Source organism: Mirounga leonina, unplaced genomic scaffold (assembly GCF_011800145.1).
Source record: "Mirounga leonina isolate KUSES-001 unplaced genomic scaffold, KU_Mleo_1.0 Mir_127, whole genome shotgun sequence".
NCBI classification, from domain to species: domain Eukaryota; kingdom Metazoa; phylum Chordata; class Mammalia; order Carnivora; family Phocidae; genus Mirounga; species Mirounga leonina.
The window spans coordinates 75,968,747-75,986,495 of NW_023270316.1; the positions used below are offsets into that span (position 1 = coordinate 75,968,747).

Genomic DNA, 17,749 nt, shown 5'->3' on the forward strand with positions numbered 1-17,749 from the left:
ACCATTTTTTAACTCTTTACATTCAAGTTGCTGCTTTACCAATAAAATTTTTATATTTTCCCCTTAGTATCTCAACAAGTATTTATCAGTTACCCAACGAGCACTCTGGGGCCACAAAACATTTAAATAAAGGCCCTGTTCAGGAGGAGTGTTTGTTATTTGGTGAGACCTAGCCATGGTCAGGGGTTCCCAGAGCAGTACCTGAGTAAGCATCCAGTTTTACTTTTTGAGCTTGCTAGCTGACATCAATAACTCCTAAAATTCTCTTAAAAGGGGAGAAAAATCTATGTTAGTATTGGATTTTATGTTTACATTCTCCCTAAGCCCAGCCCAATGCCTTGTTTATAGCAAGCACTCAGATTCCTCTTGAGTTAAATTGAGTTGCATTCTAAAGGTAAAAAAATGAAGTGGAAGAATCCCTTGAACTTTTTGCCACAGTAGGATGCGCTGTATGCTAGGAAATGATTCTGAACCAAAGCAAACCGTGTATCTGTTTTAACTTGAAACTCAGTATGGGGACAATCAAAAGCACTGAGAAATTATTTCACTTCAGAGCATTAAGAAGGAATGTGGTAAGATCACTTTATGCACTGTAGGCTCATTTAGGGAACTGGGTGGGGAAATACGAAGAAAACCTAAGGAAAGCATAAGCCAGCTTGGCCTTTGATTTATAGAGATGGTTCACGGGGAAAAATCAACAGGGTACATAGGTGATTCTAAAGAGACCTGGGTAAATTCGTGGAAAGTGGAAAACCAACTCTTCTTTTAAACGAAGCTCAGTTGTCATGATAGTTGAGGAAAGGAGCATTTGTATCCCACAAAAAGCGTACCTAGTGGCTGCACTTGGATGTGCCTGGCAGGTATGCCAGTCCCAGTCTGTCCTCCAGGACCGTCTGCTCGCCCTGGAGGCTGCTGCTGGGAACACATCTTCTTACCTTTCCGCCCCTGACTCCGTGTGAGAAAGCCACCACTTCCTAAATCTGCTTCTCTTGGACGCTTTGCTTTTACTGAGCGTTACCCCTGGTATATTGCTGACAAATAACATGAAATGTGTTGCTGTGAGGTAAGAGCCCTTGAGTCAGTAGTGGTTGTTTAAAATCTTGGTTGTTTAAAGTCATTGCCACCGTGCCTGGGTGCAGCCTGAAGCTCTTGCCACGGTCTGGAGAAAGCGTCTCGAGTGTGTGAGTGGCTTGGAGGTGACAGTGCCGAGCTGCTCAGGGCTGTGTGTGTGAAGAGCTTTGCAGGAGGTGCCACTTCCTGGCATCCCCTCACAGTGTTTTGCTTTCCTTTTGTAGCCGGCAGCCAGGCCTCCTGTGCCTGCTCACCAGGTGCTGCCCTACAAGGCGGTTTCGGCCCGGTTCCGGCCCTTCACCTTCTCCCAGAGCACCCCCATTGGGCTGGACCGAGTGGGACGCCGGCGGCAGATGCGAGCATCCAATGGTGAGTCTCCCAGGCCCACCCTGGTTGGGGCTCCCTTTTCAGAAACTGGTGTGGACTCCTCAGTTGGACTGTTCCCAGTGAAACCAAGGTGGCCATTCAATTGTGCACCTCTCCGCTGCCTCTGGGCCAGGGCGTTGCTCCCCTGGGAGTGCGGAGAGCTCATCTCAGGGGCTGCAGACGTGAGGGTGTCATCAGCCCTCTGGAGTGAGTGCTGTGTCATCACAGTGACCCCGTTTGAGAAGTTTGCTCCCCTTATGTCTGTGTACCTAAGTTCCTGTAGGTGGAGAGCTAAGAATGGAGTCCCAGGCATTTGTCTGAACCTTTCTGAAGCTCTTTCTGGGTGTCTGAGATTCACTGATGCCAAAGAAAAGTTGGTCTGTTACAGTAGTAGCTAATATGCTCTCACAGTACTTACCCAGTAAACACTTGTTGATTTGAATTAAAACCACATGTTTTTGGAAGGATGTTTACGTTCTTTTTTTTTTTAATAAATAGAATCATTTCATTTTTAATTTTTTTTTAAAGATTTTATTTATTTATTTGAGAGAGAGAGAGAGAGAGAATGAGAGAGAGCACATGAGAGGGGGGAGGGTCAGAGGGAGAAGCAGACTCCCTGCCGAGCAGGGAGCCCAATGCAGGACTCGATCCAGGGACTCCAGGATCATGACCTGAGCCGAAGGCAGTTGCTTAACCAACTGAGCCACCCAGGCGCCCCTCATTTTTTAATTTTTTAAAAAGATTTTTATTTATTTAAAAGAGAGAGTGAGCACAAGTAGGGGGGAGGGAAGGAGCGAGGGAGAGGGAGAAGCAGACTCCCCACTGGGCAGGGAGCCCAACGTGGAGGGAGCCCGATGTGGGGCTCCATCCCAGGACCCTGGGATCATGACCTGAGCTGAAGGCAGAAGCTTAACCGACTGAGCCACCCAGGCACCCCTGATGTTGACATTCTTAAAAAAGAAAATCTTCCCTTATACTAATTCACGTCGGTGCCAGTCAGCTGGTCAGATAAGAATGGCGTGGCCTGTTGTACACTGGGCAAGAGTAACGAGTTAATATTTATTGAGGACTTACCATGTGGCAGACTGTTCCTTGTGCTCTGATGTATTAGCTCATTTGATCTTTGTAGCTACCTGTCATGTTAGATGCTATTATTATCCTCATTTTTACAGATGAAAAAGCTCAGGTATACAGGGGTAGACTGCCCTAAGTCACTCACCCAGGAGGGGGCAGAAATGGGATTTGAATCTACAAATAGAACTTTTAATACCAAGTGGTTCATTTTTAACCACTGAACTATATTGACTCTTTAAAGAAGTGCTATGATTATAGCTCCAACGGCAGGGTTTCCTGTCTTACTTTTAGAAATGAATATCATGCGGTGAGCACAAGAGTAGGAGCTGGGCATTGGGAAACCCAACTACTGCCTCAGCCGGGCCACCACCTCACTGTGTGGGCAAGTCCTGCACGTGAGCGTGGCGACTGAAGCTGTAAGAAGGGGTGAGGTTTCAACAGCCTTGAAGAAGGTGGAGGGTGTCATCTGAAGGACTGAAATTCTAGGGAGAGGAGGAGAGGGAACAGGATGGGTTGAGGAAGGGAAAGAACAAGGAGGTATGGACTCCCTGGTCAAGGGAGGCATTTCTAAGGACAGGTAGAAGAGGATGATGGCTAGTGACCAAAAATGGTAACAAGAAGGTCACTGATGGATTCTGACAGAAATCGTTGAGGACCATGGCCCAGGAGGTCACACTGGGTGGTGAGAAGTCAGAGAGTTGGTGAATGGTGAGAAAATGCTGTCACCCCCAATTGTGTTGCCATGGTTTCTAACTCATGTCACATACACTGAGAGGACTTAAGGTGGGACTTGCAGGTGGAGGTTGAGGGAATTTGTGAACATCTCATGCCTTTGTCAACCCCTCAACCAAGGAGGCTAGACACCTGGGAGTCCTTGCCCCCCTCCTCGGGGAGTCACTAAATCCCATCCTTTGGCTCTCAGGGTCACCTTGCTTCTCAGGCTCCTTAACCCTTCCCCTCACAGCCACCCCCTCACCTCCTCAGGCCAAGTTTTCATACACACTGTAGTCAGAGTCACTGTTTATGTTCAACTCTTTCCAAGCATTAGAATCAAGTCCCAGGTCCTTAAATGAGTTTATAGGCTTTTGTGCAACCCAAGTCTCACTTTCCATCTGTTTCTCTCCTTTCTCCCTCCAGAGCTTGCCATCCAGTGTTCTGCATCTTCTCTAGGCTTTCACACTCCCTCTGTGCTTCTCAATTGCCCCTTTGCCTAGAGCTCCCTTCTTTCCCATTACCTTATGTCAACATTCTCATTCCCTTGTATGCCCTTGGAGACAACGGTGCATTCATTGTCTTCCTCCTGCAAAGCCGCTCAGCGCCAGGCCCCATGTTCATCCGCTCTGATCCAGTCATCCACCTCTGGTGATGTGTTTTCAGAAAGTCATCCAAAAGGAGAAAAAAAGCTGTATGCCCAAGATACTCTTCACAGTGTTGTGATGGCACGAAAGTCAAAGCACAGTAAATGTTCATTCACAGTGGAATAGTGAGTTGGAGTCCTGCGTGGGCCACTACCTCAAAACAGTTTACAACACAGATAGGAAAACCCTGCAACAACATGAAAAGGGACGGCTACAGTTTTAATGTGAGAAGAAAAATAGGAAATAAAACCATGTTTAACAAAGTACCACAAACCCAGTGGCTTAAACAGCAGAAGTTTGTGTTTCAGCACTGGAGGCTGGAAGTCAGAGGAAGGCGTTGGTGGGGTGGTTCCTTTCGAGGGCAGGGTCGCGGAGTCTCTGCTGGCTCCCATCCCAGCTTCCGGTTGTCTAGGGTGGCTTGCGTCTTGGCAGGTAGATGTACTGCCTTTATCCCTGCCTTCATCTTCATGTGGCTTTCTCCCTGTCCTTGAGGTAGGGCCCACCCTAATAATCTCCTCTTAACTTGATCATCTACTAAGACTTTATTTCCAAATAAGGTTACTTTGATGGTACTAGAGGTTAGGATTTCAGCATCTGTATGGGGGACATAATTCAACCTATAACGTATACCACGATCATAACAATATATGACATGAGTACATATGTTCAAAGATTTAACAGGAATAATGCAAAAATGAAATTCATGTGGTTAGGATGGAATGTAGGTGATTTCTCCTCCAATCCTGTAGACATACATACAAACAGCTATTTCTGTGCTTTCTGTAATAGTGTTTTGTTTTGACTTCAATGTTCTTTTGTTGAGAAGCAACAAAAACGAACTCTGACCAGCTGAAGCAAAAAGAGAATTTATTGGAAGGGTGTCCGATGTCCCCAGAGTTGAAAGAATGGCTAGAGAACCAGTCTAGGAAATGGATGGCCTTTAGGGTTGTTCCTGGGAATCAAGGAACCACTTGGAAGAAGCTGAGGGAAGCACGTAGCAGGAGGGCATAGGAATGAGTGAAGGCCAACATTCCTTCTGTCACTTAAAAGTCAAAATCCCAGGATAGGGAAATCAACCCTTGAAGCTCAGGTGAGGTGTCTACTGCCTGGTGGCCCTGGAACAGGGAGAAGGGCTGGGGGCCTCCAGAGACCCTTTGCCTTCCATATTGGGACGCAGGTACATGGCACCCTATCACCGAGGCTGAACACAATGGAAAGGAGGTCATTCCCCTAGAGGAAATCCAAGTAGTGTTAGAAATAGAAGTAGATTCTGGACAGATTCTCCATTTGTTCGTTCATTCATTCATTCATTCATTCACTCATTCATTCATTCATTCATATATCCAGTAACTACTGAGTGCTCACCATGTGCCAGGTGAAAGCAGGGAACAGAACAAAGCTCTTAAATCACTTATTCCAGTGAGGGGATAATGAATTAACAAGTGACTATGTAACCGGGCAGGTGGTACTATAAAGAAAAATGAAGCAGGGTGGAGGGTGTTCCTTTTTTTAAAAATGTCAATCTGACGTGATGTACCTACTCCATGTATAATTAAAAACCCTCTCGCTCCTTCCCTTGAGGGAGACAACCCAGAGGCTCATCAGTTACTGCAAACAGCTCCGAGTCTAGGCCCTCCGGAGCAGTAGCCGTTTCTTCCTTGGTTCTGTTGCAGTGCCTTTTCCACTGTGTATGCCCAGAGGGAAATTTATGCAACACACCCTTACCGTGGTAGTGGAAGGAGGTGGGGGAGGAAAGGAAATAGAAAATAAATAAATATTATGTATATATATGTGATACCACACAAGGAAATCTCTTTCTTCTGCTTCTGGTTGCAAGGCCATATGTGCTATTGTTGACTTTGCTCCTCTCGTGCTGGCCGCACATCCCCCCTCTCCCCGCCCCCGGCGCCTGCCCAGTACCTTACCTGGTAGTGTCCTTTGCCAGGTGAGGTGGCCCAGACCTTCACCCCATGGTGTGGAGCTGTGAGTGGTCCTGCTTGCTTAGAGTTGCCATCGTCTTTTTTCTTCCCCTCCCTCAGTCAAAAGCAGTCCATCTATAAAAATGTGTGGGGCACCAACTGGAGCCTGCCAGGCACTGGTTTTACCATGTGGAGTGGAGTGGAGGGTACAGCATCACCAAGTTCACATTCTAGCATTGAATCCAATCCAGTAAGTCAGTAAATACCCTTCTCTCGGGCAGTAATGATTGCTCTGGGGAACATGAATGTGGGTAACGTGGTAGGGAGTGTCAGGAAGGGCACAGCAGAGGGTGACCCAGTGTCCCTAAGGAGGTGACGCCTGAGTGGAGGCTTGAAAGATGAGCAGGAGCCGAAGATCTGAGGGAGGAGAGGTCCCCGTGGCAGGCACTTCAGGTGCCCAGAGGTAGGCTGGCACTTGATGTGTCGGAGGTTCAACGAGAGCGCCCTTGACCAGAGTTCAGGAAACAAGGGCAGGAGAAGAGGGCGTTGCAGTCTGGCTGGGAGGCTGCGGCCAGATAGAAAGGGCATTGCAGGTCTCGGGTAGGACTTGGAGTGAAACGGAAAGCCACTGCCAGCTGGGGAGTGATAGGCACTGATTGAAGCTTTAGAGAGGAAGGATGGTTTGAGGGAGAAAAGAGGAAGGGAGACTGACTTGGAGGTTATTGCATAAGTCCAGTTGAGAAACCGTGGTGGCACTGACCACAAAAGAAGTCCATGTCTGTCTTGGGTGCTCATTTTCCCAGTGCACGGGGAGGCGAGAGTGGCCGGCCTTGGTTCTAATCCAGTGGGGCCGGGCCTGTGGATTCCCGTGGAGGTCCTTCTCTCTTGGAAGAATGACAGGGCAGAGTTACTGAATAGGAAGAAAATATTTTGCAGATGTATTATCAAGTCATCATAAGAAGCGGCCCCTGTGCTTGCCCTTTGTATTCTGGCTGTGGGTGCACATTGCCTTGTCACGCACGGTTCGGTGCACATACCCCATCCAGCACCACATTACAACGTCAAGATATGTCCCCAAGCCATCTCCGTAACTTTATTTCCCTTCGGCCATGATTGCGTGCTTCGGGACAATAACAGGCTAACACTTGTGACCCTCGTGGGCACGGCCTGTCATCACACTTCCCTCACTGGGGTCCTTTGGCAGAAGCATGGCCGTGCAAGGTGCCGTGACAGTGAATGAGGCCTTCAGTGAGATTCCAGCAGAGGTCTGACAGGTAAGGAAAACAAATCCAGGTCTAGAATAAATATCTTTCCCACTAAGGACAGATCATCTACCCCTCTATTATGAAAAGGGTCCATTGTAATCAACTCTCCACAAGGAGCTGTCTGGTTCCTTCAAGGAACCATATCATTAACTTGGTTGAGGGGGACACCCTGTGGTTTAGCCCAGGCTTGGCATCCATTTCTGCCACCATGGCCTTTTTTTTTTTTTTCCTCCCTGAACCTACTGAGTAAGCATCAAGATGACTAGGAACAAAGATTGGCGTTTACAGAGTGGAACACAGTGTTCACACAATTATTAAACGGCCTCTTTTGCAATCGGATTCATGTAGGATACAACTGGGCATTCATATGGCACAGATTATTTCTCATGCTTTGAGTGTATTCTGGCTTATCTAATCATACTCCTTCCCCAAACCAGTCCGTTACCTATTTTGTTCTTTCCACATTCCTCCAAGCCATTCAGCCAAGCCATTGTCCTAGCCATCTATCTACACAAGCTAAATCCCTGCTGAGGCCCTCTCTCCTCTCCGTCAGAAAGGAAGGATTAGGAAGAATTGTCGCTTAGAGTTTACTACGGTGGGGGGAGGGGGGGCCCCTTGCCAGGGGGCACAGTTACCAGGTAAATGGTGGAAGATCCCTTTTGGGGAGGTTGGAAGGAAGAGTTGTAACTGTGGGATACCTACCCCAAGGTCACCTGGCTTCCGCTTCATGAAGAGGCTCTAAGTGTGGAAATCAGCTGAGATCTGGGAGCTGTGTGAGGGCCCTGAGTCTCTGTCATCAGATTTGGAGATTTCCTACTTACAAACCAAGTAATACGTTAGTGCAGTAACTCATCACTTTTGTTCCTGCAGACCCTATGATAAGTTGGGCATAGCCAGAGATCATGTGGGTCAACCATTCCCAGGACTGAGCTGGCCCTGCTGCCTAGTGTAAGAGCGATGCCCTCTTTTCTTGTAATACAGATGTCCCACCTCCATCGAGGTCCTGGACTTCACTGCAACAGAAGTATCTCTCACTGACTTCCCCACTGACTTCCCTTGCCTGGACAGATTAGCAGTACAGCACATATAAAAGTCACTGCCACTTCCATCATCTGAATTGGGAGACACAGCCCAGGGGATGATGAGTCCATGACAGACTAGCTCCAGCATTTCCATCTTCTGTTTTTTGTGCTGCTTCCTTCCTATGTGCCAGGAGCTGGCCTCACCACTGCTTTAAGAGTGGGCCAGTACTGGGTCCAAATCTACAGCCCATCAAAGTGCTGGGATGACAGTCAGCTCCATGAGTCCATGTGTTGAATGCGTGATCTCTGGTAGATGTTACCCAAATGGATAAATTTGGTTTAATCCAAACTGCATTTGGTAAGTGGAGTGTATGTACCGTGTTTGAATCTTGACACCAACAAATAAAAAGATGATTTTGAGACAATGGAGGAAATTTGCACATGGACTGAGAATTCAGTGAAGAAATTATTGTTCATTTTGTTAGTGGGGATAATGATAGTGTAGTTATTTTTAAGTCCTTATTTCTTATAGGTACATACTAAAATATTTTTTGCACGAATCAATACATGTAAGTTTTGCTTTAAAATACTCCAAAAAGCTGCTGAGGAAGGTTGGAAAATAATTGGTAAAGTATTGATAATCGTGGGTTCATCATTTAATTTCTCTACTTTTGTGTTTGTTTGAAATTTAGCACAAAAGTTTTAAAAAATAATGAAAGTATGTTTCCTCCTCTCTGGGCAGGTGCTCCCCAAATTTGCAAATCAAGAAATGCCCACAACTAAATTTTTCTCAAAATGTAGAAATTTGAATATTAGCAAATTGATTTTTGTTAAAAAATGAAGACCTCCTCCTTTCAGGTGGAGGTGAGCTGTCCCTTCTCAGAACTTGACAGCGCCATGCTGTGCTCCTTTCTAGCACTTCTTGCTTGCTTGCTTTAGTTAGAGTACTGTCATATCTCCTTACTAGCCTCTTACAGTCTGTGAAGAAAGGTCACAAGGAGCAGTCCTCCGTAATGTGTATTGATCAAATGGGTGTGGTATTGAAATAATTGAATCCGGATCAGGAATCACAATGGCACTTCTAAGAGCTTTTATAAAGCTCAGGAATGGGAGGCTGCCAGCCTATAACAACCTTATTGCTTTACTGGTGATGGTGGTTGTGGCCCTTCTTTCTCCCTGGGTCTTAGCAAGCAAGCCTGTGCTGTGATAACTTGCTCTTAGGGAATTATCTTTGTTGCCTTTTGCTTTCTTTTGTAAGCTTTTTGTCTTACATAGGGGGCAACTTATTATATCACAGCCTACCCATGCTCCTGACTTGCCCATATTTACTTTGGGTTCCAGCCTTACATTCTCCCTTACTAGTCTGTATTGATCAGAAGTCAAATTTGATCGCTTTCCAAAATTCTTCTTCTCATGTCTACTCATCCTTGTCTTTCTACTCATCTCACCCATCGAGTTCAGATTAGCTTGCTCATGTGAGATAAACCCAATGATTATCTTAATCAGAAAGGAAACATTTCCCAGAAGGGAAAACATTCAGTTTCCTCAGCTATCACATTTCTGTGGAATCTTTATGGGTTACAAGCAAGGAGCTAAAGCATGACCCTGAAGATCAGTAGACTTGGGGGTGCCATTTTATGAGACCAGTGCTCTAACCCCTGAGCTACAGAGCCTGGGGGTGCCATTTTAAAAAAATATGTTTGTTGGGGGCTCCTGGGTGGCTAGGTTGATTAAGCGACTGCCTTCGGCTCAGGTCATGATCCCAGGATCCTGGGATCGAGCCCCGCATCGGGCTCCCTGCTCAGCGGGAAGCCTGCTTCTCCCTCTCCCACTCCCCGTGCTTGTGTTCCCTCTCTTGCTGTCTCGCTCTCTCTCGGGCAAGTAAATAAATAAATAAAATATTTAAAATAAAATAAAATAAAAATATGTTTGTTATATATTTTTTTAAGATTTTATTTATTTGCGAGAGAGAATGAGAGACAGAGAGCATGAGAGGGAGGAGGGTCAGAGGGAGAGGCAGACTCCCTGCTGAGCAGGGAGCCTGATGTGGGACTCGATCCCGGGACTCCAGGATCATGACCTGAACCGAAGGTAGTCGCTTAACCAACTGGGCCACCCAGGCGCCTTGTTTGTTATATTTTTAAAAGCCTTCTCCTTAACCATTAAGTATTGTATTAGAGTGTTTTTTAATAATGCTACACAAAAGAGAAAAACAGGATTAGGTACAGTAATGATTAAATGTGAAAAATAAGAATATGGTTTTCTAAGGAGATACAAAGTTGACAAGTTGACCATACTTTTTTTTTTTTTTTAAATAAACTCTACACTACACATGGGACTCGAACTCATGACCCTGATATCAAGAGTCACATGATCCTACTGAGCCAGCCAGGTGCCCTGAATTGATTAGACTTTTTATGGCTTTTAAAAATATTTCTAAATTACTCAAATTATTGCTTGATTTGATTTTTTAGTAGTTTTATATCTTAATTTCTTATGAATATAGTCACTTCTGGCAAGCTAGGAAAGAGAATCAAATTAAGCCAGTGTAGCGCTCTGATGACCTAGGCCAGAATTGCTCAGTCTTCAGCAGAATGATGTAATAATTGAAGTTGTTAACAATGGCATTGTGAAACTCTAAATCATAACCCCCCCCATCCACATTTTTCATTAGGAAAACAACCAAAAAATCCAGTCCTTAAAGGCATGATGTATACAAAGAACATGTTTCTTTTTTAAATTCCAGTTAGCTAACATAGTGTTATATTAGTTTCAGGTGTACAATACAGTGATTCAACAATTCCATACATTACTCTGTGCTCATCATGATAAGTGTCCTCTAATCTCCTTCACCTATTTCACCCATTCCCCCACCCACCATCTCTCTGGTAACCATCAGTTTGTTCTCTATAGTTAACAGTCTGTTTTTTGGTTTGTCTCTTTTTTCCTTTGTTCATTTTGTTTCTTAAATTCCACATATGAGTGACATCATATAGTATTTGTCTGTCTCTGACTGACTTATTTCACTTAGCATTTTACCATGTTGTTGCAAATGGCAAGATTTCATTCTTTTTCATGGCTGATATTCCATTGTGATATTCCACATCTTCTTTATCTGTTCATCTATCGACGGACACTTGGGCTGCTTCCATAATTTGGCTATTGTAAATAATGCTGCAATAAACATAGCGGTGCACATATCCTTTCAAATTACTGTTTTCATATTCTTTTTGTAAATACCCAATAGTGCAATTACTGGATCATATGGTAGTTCTTTTAACTTTTTGAGGAACCTCCATATTGTTTTCCACAGGGGCTACACCAGTTTGCATTCCCACCAACAGTGCATGAGGGTTCCTTTTTCTCCACATCCTTGCCAATACTTGTATATAAAAAACATCTTGATCTACAAAGGACATAATGACCCAAATTGTACACTGGCCAACCTGTCTGAGCAACATTAGAGCCGGCTAATGATTGGTGGAAGGAGGAAGTACCCTTGAATAATGTGGGGGTTAGGGGCATGCCCCCACACCCACCCTGCACAATCCAAAATCTGCACAATCCAAAATCTGTGTGTAACTTTTGGCTCCCCCTGCTAATAGCCTACTGTTGACCAGAAGCCTTCTTGGTAACATAAAGCAGTTGATTAACACGTATTTGGTATGTTATATGTATTATATACTGCATTCTTACAATAAAGTAAGCTAGAGAAAAGAACGTGTTATTAAGAAAACCATAAAGAGAAAATACATTTACAATATTGCACTGTATTTATTGAAAAAAATCTGTGTATAAGTGGAGCCACCCAGTTCAAATGCATATTGTTCAGGAGTCAGATGTGTCTTGAAAACCTGCTCTGAGGGATTAAAAAATTCCCGGTTCTGGTGTCAATAAGAAAGCAAGTAAAAAATAGTACAGACTGCACTCACATTGATCATGGGTCTTACCAGGGGCTACCCCCAGAAAACAAACATAAGTGAAGAATAAAGATAATGTAGAAATTTCCAAAATAAATTACTTAGTGATAAATCCGACATACTGCTTTTTTCGCTTTGGTACAGAATAAATTGAGGACTTTTTTAGAGAAACATTCAACCCTGAAAAGGTGATGGCAGTGGTGTTTACCACTGAATAAGCTCCTGCTTCCCAGTTAACGTTGCTGTTCTTGCACTGCGCATATCCCTGTGGAAACGTTTGTGGAAACCTTATGTCAGGCCAGGAGATGGAAAGGAGAGCTTATCCTAGTTAGCGCGTTACAAGCTCAGTTAGTATCTTTTGGGGTAGTCCCCACTGGCCAGCACAATGTGGTCGAACACCTGCTAACTGCCCATAGGCATTGGCTTCTGCCCAGGGCCTTAAAGCTGGTTCAGCCCCCTCTGTGACTTCTCCTCGCAGAGGTGGGCGCTGGTCCTCCGCGAGTAGCCCCAGGAGGCTCGGGGTGCCCAATAGGCGTTCTGCCGGGGTGAATCCCGCAGCAACACCGGGAGTTCTCCTTGCTGAATCGCTGATCATGTGAAAGGCTCAAGCAGAAACGATGGGGCGTGGCTGCCTCTTCGGGGAGCCTAATAGGGCCTCTTCTGAAGCTGAGGTCAGCGTGCGTGCAGCTGCGCCTGCACCAGGGCGGACCCATCCCGGAGCCCAGGGGGCTGGAGAGGCACCCCGGCCACGTGGCCTGGCGGTGCACGTGGCCGCTGTCCCCGCATCCTGCCCCCCACAACTTGCCTCGCAACGGCCACCCCCAGAACGGCCCCCAGGCCTTGCTTGCCTGCGTCTGCGGCATGTTTCCTACACAGATTTAAGGTTGGTTTGTCTAAAAGAAAAAGTGTACTAAGACATCGACGGCTGTCTTGAAAGCCCGGTGATTTTTAAATCCCCAGTGGGGATTATTACTCAGGGGTGACATTATTTCCATGTCTTCAACTTCTCTTTCTTCAATTTGATTTTGTACTGAATGTATTTGCTCAGAAACGGAAAAGATTTCCTTAGATGTATTTATCTACTTTTCCCCATTGAGGAACTGGTATTGGTCGTAAAAGCAAGTTTTTTCAGCCTTATTGTGCAGTTGATAGGACTGGTATTATTGGTGAGTGATATAGGGTGTGCCATTATGACATAATCAAACAGTGATATTTCAGGAAATGCCCAAGGTGCTCTGAAACTCTCAGAGTTGGGCTTTTAATATGCTCTTGGTTTAGGAGATACCTCATTTGCATTGACCCACTTAATAAATATATGTGATGTTGTATATCTGTTATCTCTGTAGCTCTGCCCTATTATGAGTGAGGCACTGCTAGAGGCTGGGTGGTCCCGAGGAAGCCAGAGACTGTTCTCATAAACCTCCAGTGTGCTATAGGGACTTGTAAAGCCATTGCAAGGATAAAGGAGCTCTGGGTGTCAGGAGAGCATGCAGATCAGATCTGGGGAGTCCCAAGACCTCCTGGAGAAAATGACATCCACGTTGAGGATTTGTTACTGAACCAATGTGGGTCTGCTCCTTGGCGAGAAATAGACTGACTACAGCAAGTGGAGTGGCCTCACAAGGTTATCTTTATTTATAGTAAATAAGGAGGACACAGGATAATTTCCAAAGCCATGCCTCCCCACACGGGTAAGCAGGCTCCTTCTCTTGGAGTTTGGGATGAATATTCAAAGGGGAGACCTTATCCTTGCATGTAATGGACAGGCATAGTTACACATACGGACTCAGAAAACATGCCCATACCTATATTGTATGTTATGCTAATGAAGCTTATGCCCCTCCCAGAGCAGGGATTTTAACATAATGTCCCGAGGTAACTGGGGGGCACTTCCATCTTCACAGACTAGTCCTGCTTCAGGCCGGGGGAAGGTGGTCATTCTCCAAATGTTTCTTTTCCTATTCCAGCAATTAGTTAGCTAGTTTCTAAAAGATAAAATTGATAGGCACAGGCTTCTAGGAGTTTGCTGGGCCCAGGGAGTCTCGCAGGTGACAATGTGAAGGATGAATAGAAGTTAGATTAGGTTTGTTGCTAGGGGAAGGTATATTCCAGGAGAGGGAACAGCATATGCAAAGGGTGGAAGCCAGAGAAAGGAGAGCACATTTGGGAAACTGAGGTTAGGGATGCCCAACAGAAACTTTCTTACCCCATCCACAGGCCTCTCAGATTCAGGGTGTCCTGCACGTGCTGACTGATGCCTGCAGCATGATGAGTGCTTGCCTTAGTAGGCTACTCATTCGGTACTGCTTGAGTTGTATCCCTACCAGGAGTCAAGGGCATGCCTCCAAACCCATTTATGGCAGCTGTATTTATTATTATAATTATAGATCTTACTTAGATATTCAAACAAATGAAATGTAAGACTGAAGAGACAACTGTGAAAACTAAGCTGAATACTTTGTAGAGATTCAATAAAGGTGAATTGCCAAAAAATTATTTTCTGTCCAATTAGATGAGAATTGATAGCTGTAAAAAAAAAAAAAAGAAAAAAGAAAAATCGAAGAATCTTTACTCAGAATGCTTCACAAGTGTCTCTGGTTATTATTGTACTTGAAAGAAACCAGAACTGGAAATCACAGTTGACACATTCTGGTGTGACCTAGGCAAGAAAGAATGCAGAGTTCCAGTCAGATGATCATACCCGAAGACCTCTGGTCCTTTGTGATAACAAAGATGAACCCATTGCACTTTTATATGTTTTAAGTTAAGATGTTTATAGCATAAATGCAGGTGTGATGTTTTTGAGTTAGGGCTTTCAGGCAGCCTGACTGCACCTATGGGAGAACCCCTTCAGTGGGTCTCCTCGCTGTAGCAGGAGGAGGTGAGGGAAGGCTTGGAGTGTTGAGAGATGAGTCTAGACCAGAGATCAGAGGTAAGGAGTCTGCCCACTCTGGGCTTCCAGGTGAGGGGATTAGACTAGCCCAGGGGGCAACTAGGAGCCATAGTAGGGTTTTAAGTGGAGTGAGGTGATCAGATTTGCATTTTAGAGACATGGCTGGCTAGATTGTGTCCTTCCTGGAGACAGGAAGAGTCTGTTGCTAAATCAAGTGGACAGAGCCCTGATCTAAGAACATGACCATAAGTCGAGGTGCCTGGGTAGTGCAGTCCATTAAGCCTCTGACTCTTGGTTTCGGCGCAGGTCATGATCTCAGGGTCCTGAGATCAAGCCCTGTGTTGGGCTCTGCACTTAAGGCTTAAGACCCTCTCTCCCTCTGTCCCTCCCCACCTGCATGCTCATGCTTGCACTCTCTCTCTCTCAAAATAAATAATCTTTAAAAAGAGAGAACACATGACCATAGTCCTGGAGAAATGAAAACTTGGAGGTCAAGCCAGTTGGATGTTTTGGGTGCTGAAACCCAGGTGCCTGGGTAATGGGGAGCATAGGAGAAAAGCACATGAATGGGAGACTTGTTTCCATTCCAGGCATGTTGAATTGGAGGCACAGGTGGGACAGCCAAGTGAAGATGTTCTCACCATGGCCTTCATCATAATAGTCTGATATTGGGGAGGAAGGAGACCCAGGAGAGAAGACTTGAAAGTCCTCAGCAAATGAATGGTTGTTCTTAAGGCTATTGGAAGCAGTGTTATCATCCAGGGTGTGTATGAAAAATTACAAGAGGACCAGCAACATTTGGGGACCAGTAAAGGAAAACAAAATCCACAAAGAAGATAGGAAAGGAATGGCCAGACTGCTAAGTGGTTTCCCAGATGTCAGAGGAAGCCCGGCTTCAGGGACGGAGTGGTTAGCAAGGTCAGATACAGCCAGAGGGAAGTTGGGCATTCTGAAAGATACACGTTGGATTTGCGGCAAGGAGGAGGACAGTGTTGACCTTGATTGGCAAAGGCAGCTTGAGTTCACTGGGAGGGCAGAGCCAGAATGCAGCAGGAGAATGGCTGCAAGGCCGCGGGGGAAGTCAGGACTTTAAGTTTTAGTACAGAGGTGTTTTATCAATTTTGTTTCTCGTTTCCCTTAAATGTTAATTAAATTAACATTAACATAAATTAATTAAAAAGCTTTTGTCTTGCTACCTTATTAAAAAATTATTTTGGCTTTACAGTATCTGAAAGCTTATTGATACAGATGGGTCTCTGTTTATTTTTACTAAATGTTTTTGGAAGAAATAGTAATATTAGGTATGCATCAGAAAGTTCCATTCCTTGGTTTAGCGTTATGAAATAACACCCCAACCTTAAGGAGGCGGAAGAAATTTAATCAGAAGAGTTTATGCCATTTTAACTCTTGATTTTTTAATTAAATAAGTTGTAAGAAATTACTGAAGCAATTTTTTTGAAAAGTCATGTGATGAAGTTAATAAATTTATTAAAACACTTCAGATTTATTCTTTTACCTGGTCAAAACAAAGAAAATACTTTTTTTCCCTTTGCCTTAATTTGCTGTTGTTGATCCTCTTTCTAATTTGTTATTCTAATTACTGTTATGAAAGTTAATTTTCTCATTGATAGATCTTTGGGTCAAAAACCAGAATTGAATCCTAATCCTGTTGACTAGCTATGTGACCTTAACCTCAGAGTCTTAATGTCCTCCTTTGTAAAAGGAAATATTAATGTTCTGTACCCCACGGATGTGTGAGAACAACGTGGTGCACAGTAAATATGTAGCAAATATTAGCTATCATTCCTGCAAAAAACCAGAGGGATGTATTCATTACACAGGGGACAAGTAGTGAGGACCAGTGGGCCATGTTTATTGCCAGAGTTCTGAGTTACTTATTTGACTGCACTAACCAGCAGTTTAACCTTAGACAAGTCACTTAATCCAATGAGTAAAGCCCTAGAGCACTAGAAGTCTTTATGGAACAATATTCTGTTTAATTATTATCCAAATATAGGTTAAGCAAATTTAAAATGCATACACTCGGGTTATTAGCAAAAGAAAAAACTAGAAAGAATTTTTTCTGTTGATTCTCTTGACCCAAGATTTTAGGCATTATCTAAGGATGTTCCAAAGTATCACTTAGAGACTACACCAAGTTTTTTTGTTAAAGCAAAAGAGAAAAAGAAACACAAAGCAAGTGTTAAGGCGTATGTGATGCCTTGAAGTTATTATAACCACGCCATTAAACCTTTTTGTCTGATCTCTTATTGTTTGGATAATCTTTCTGCGCGTGCTTTTCAAAAGTTTTCTTTCAATAATGAATCAGAGAGAAAATACAAAATCAGATCTTGTTTGCTTAGCACCTACTGAGAGTGATAGTCACAGTTCTTGGGAAAGCAGGTTTGAAGAATTGGGGATAGTGAGTTTTGGTTGTCAGGTGTGGACGTCATGAGTCTGGTCTAGTTCTCTTCTCTCCATCCCGCTTTTGTACTCTATTTCCAAGGGACACTGGGCATTGCTTGTATTTATTTGTGAAACAGGATGACTCAGTTCACTTGTCTTTAGGCACGTACTTGCAGGAAAAATGTTTTCCTGCCTGCTAACACTGAGCACGTTAAAAATCTCTCTCTTCTGACCATGCTGTGAGACAGTGTGGATTCCACAGTCAGAGGAATTTAGAAATTATTCCGTATACAGGAACAAGTATTACAAACATGGACATCAGTGCCTTGAACCACAGTGCCTGCAAGTCTTAGACATGCTGTTAGCTCCAATGGGAGTTTTATCTGTGCTGGTATTTCATGCCTTAATCACTGCCTATAATCAGGATTTTTTAAGAAGGAACTTAATGTTTTAGT

At 44.3% G+C, this 17,749-nt stretch overlaps 1 protein-coding gene across 2 annotated transcripts in view; it reads left to right on the plus strand.

Moving 5' to 3' along the window:
- SPATA13 (spermatogenesis associated 13) overlaps nt 1-17,749 on the plus strand; it is a 141,542-nt gene that overhangs the window by 85,504 nt on the left and 38,289 nt on the right. For both annotated transcript variants that reach the window (XM_035003674.1, XM_035003675.1), the window contains exon 4: nt 1,296-1,440. In XM_035003674.1, coding sequence (XP_034859565.1) covers nt 1,296-1,440 — 145 coding nt within the window. The remainder of the gene's footprint in view (nt 1-1,295; nt 1,441-17,749) is intronic.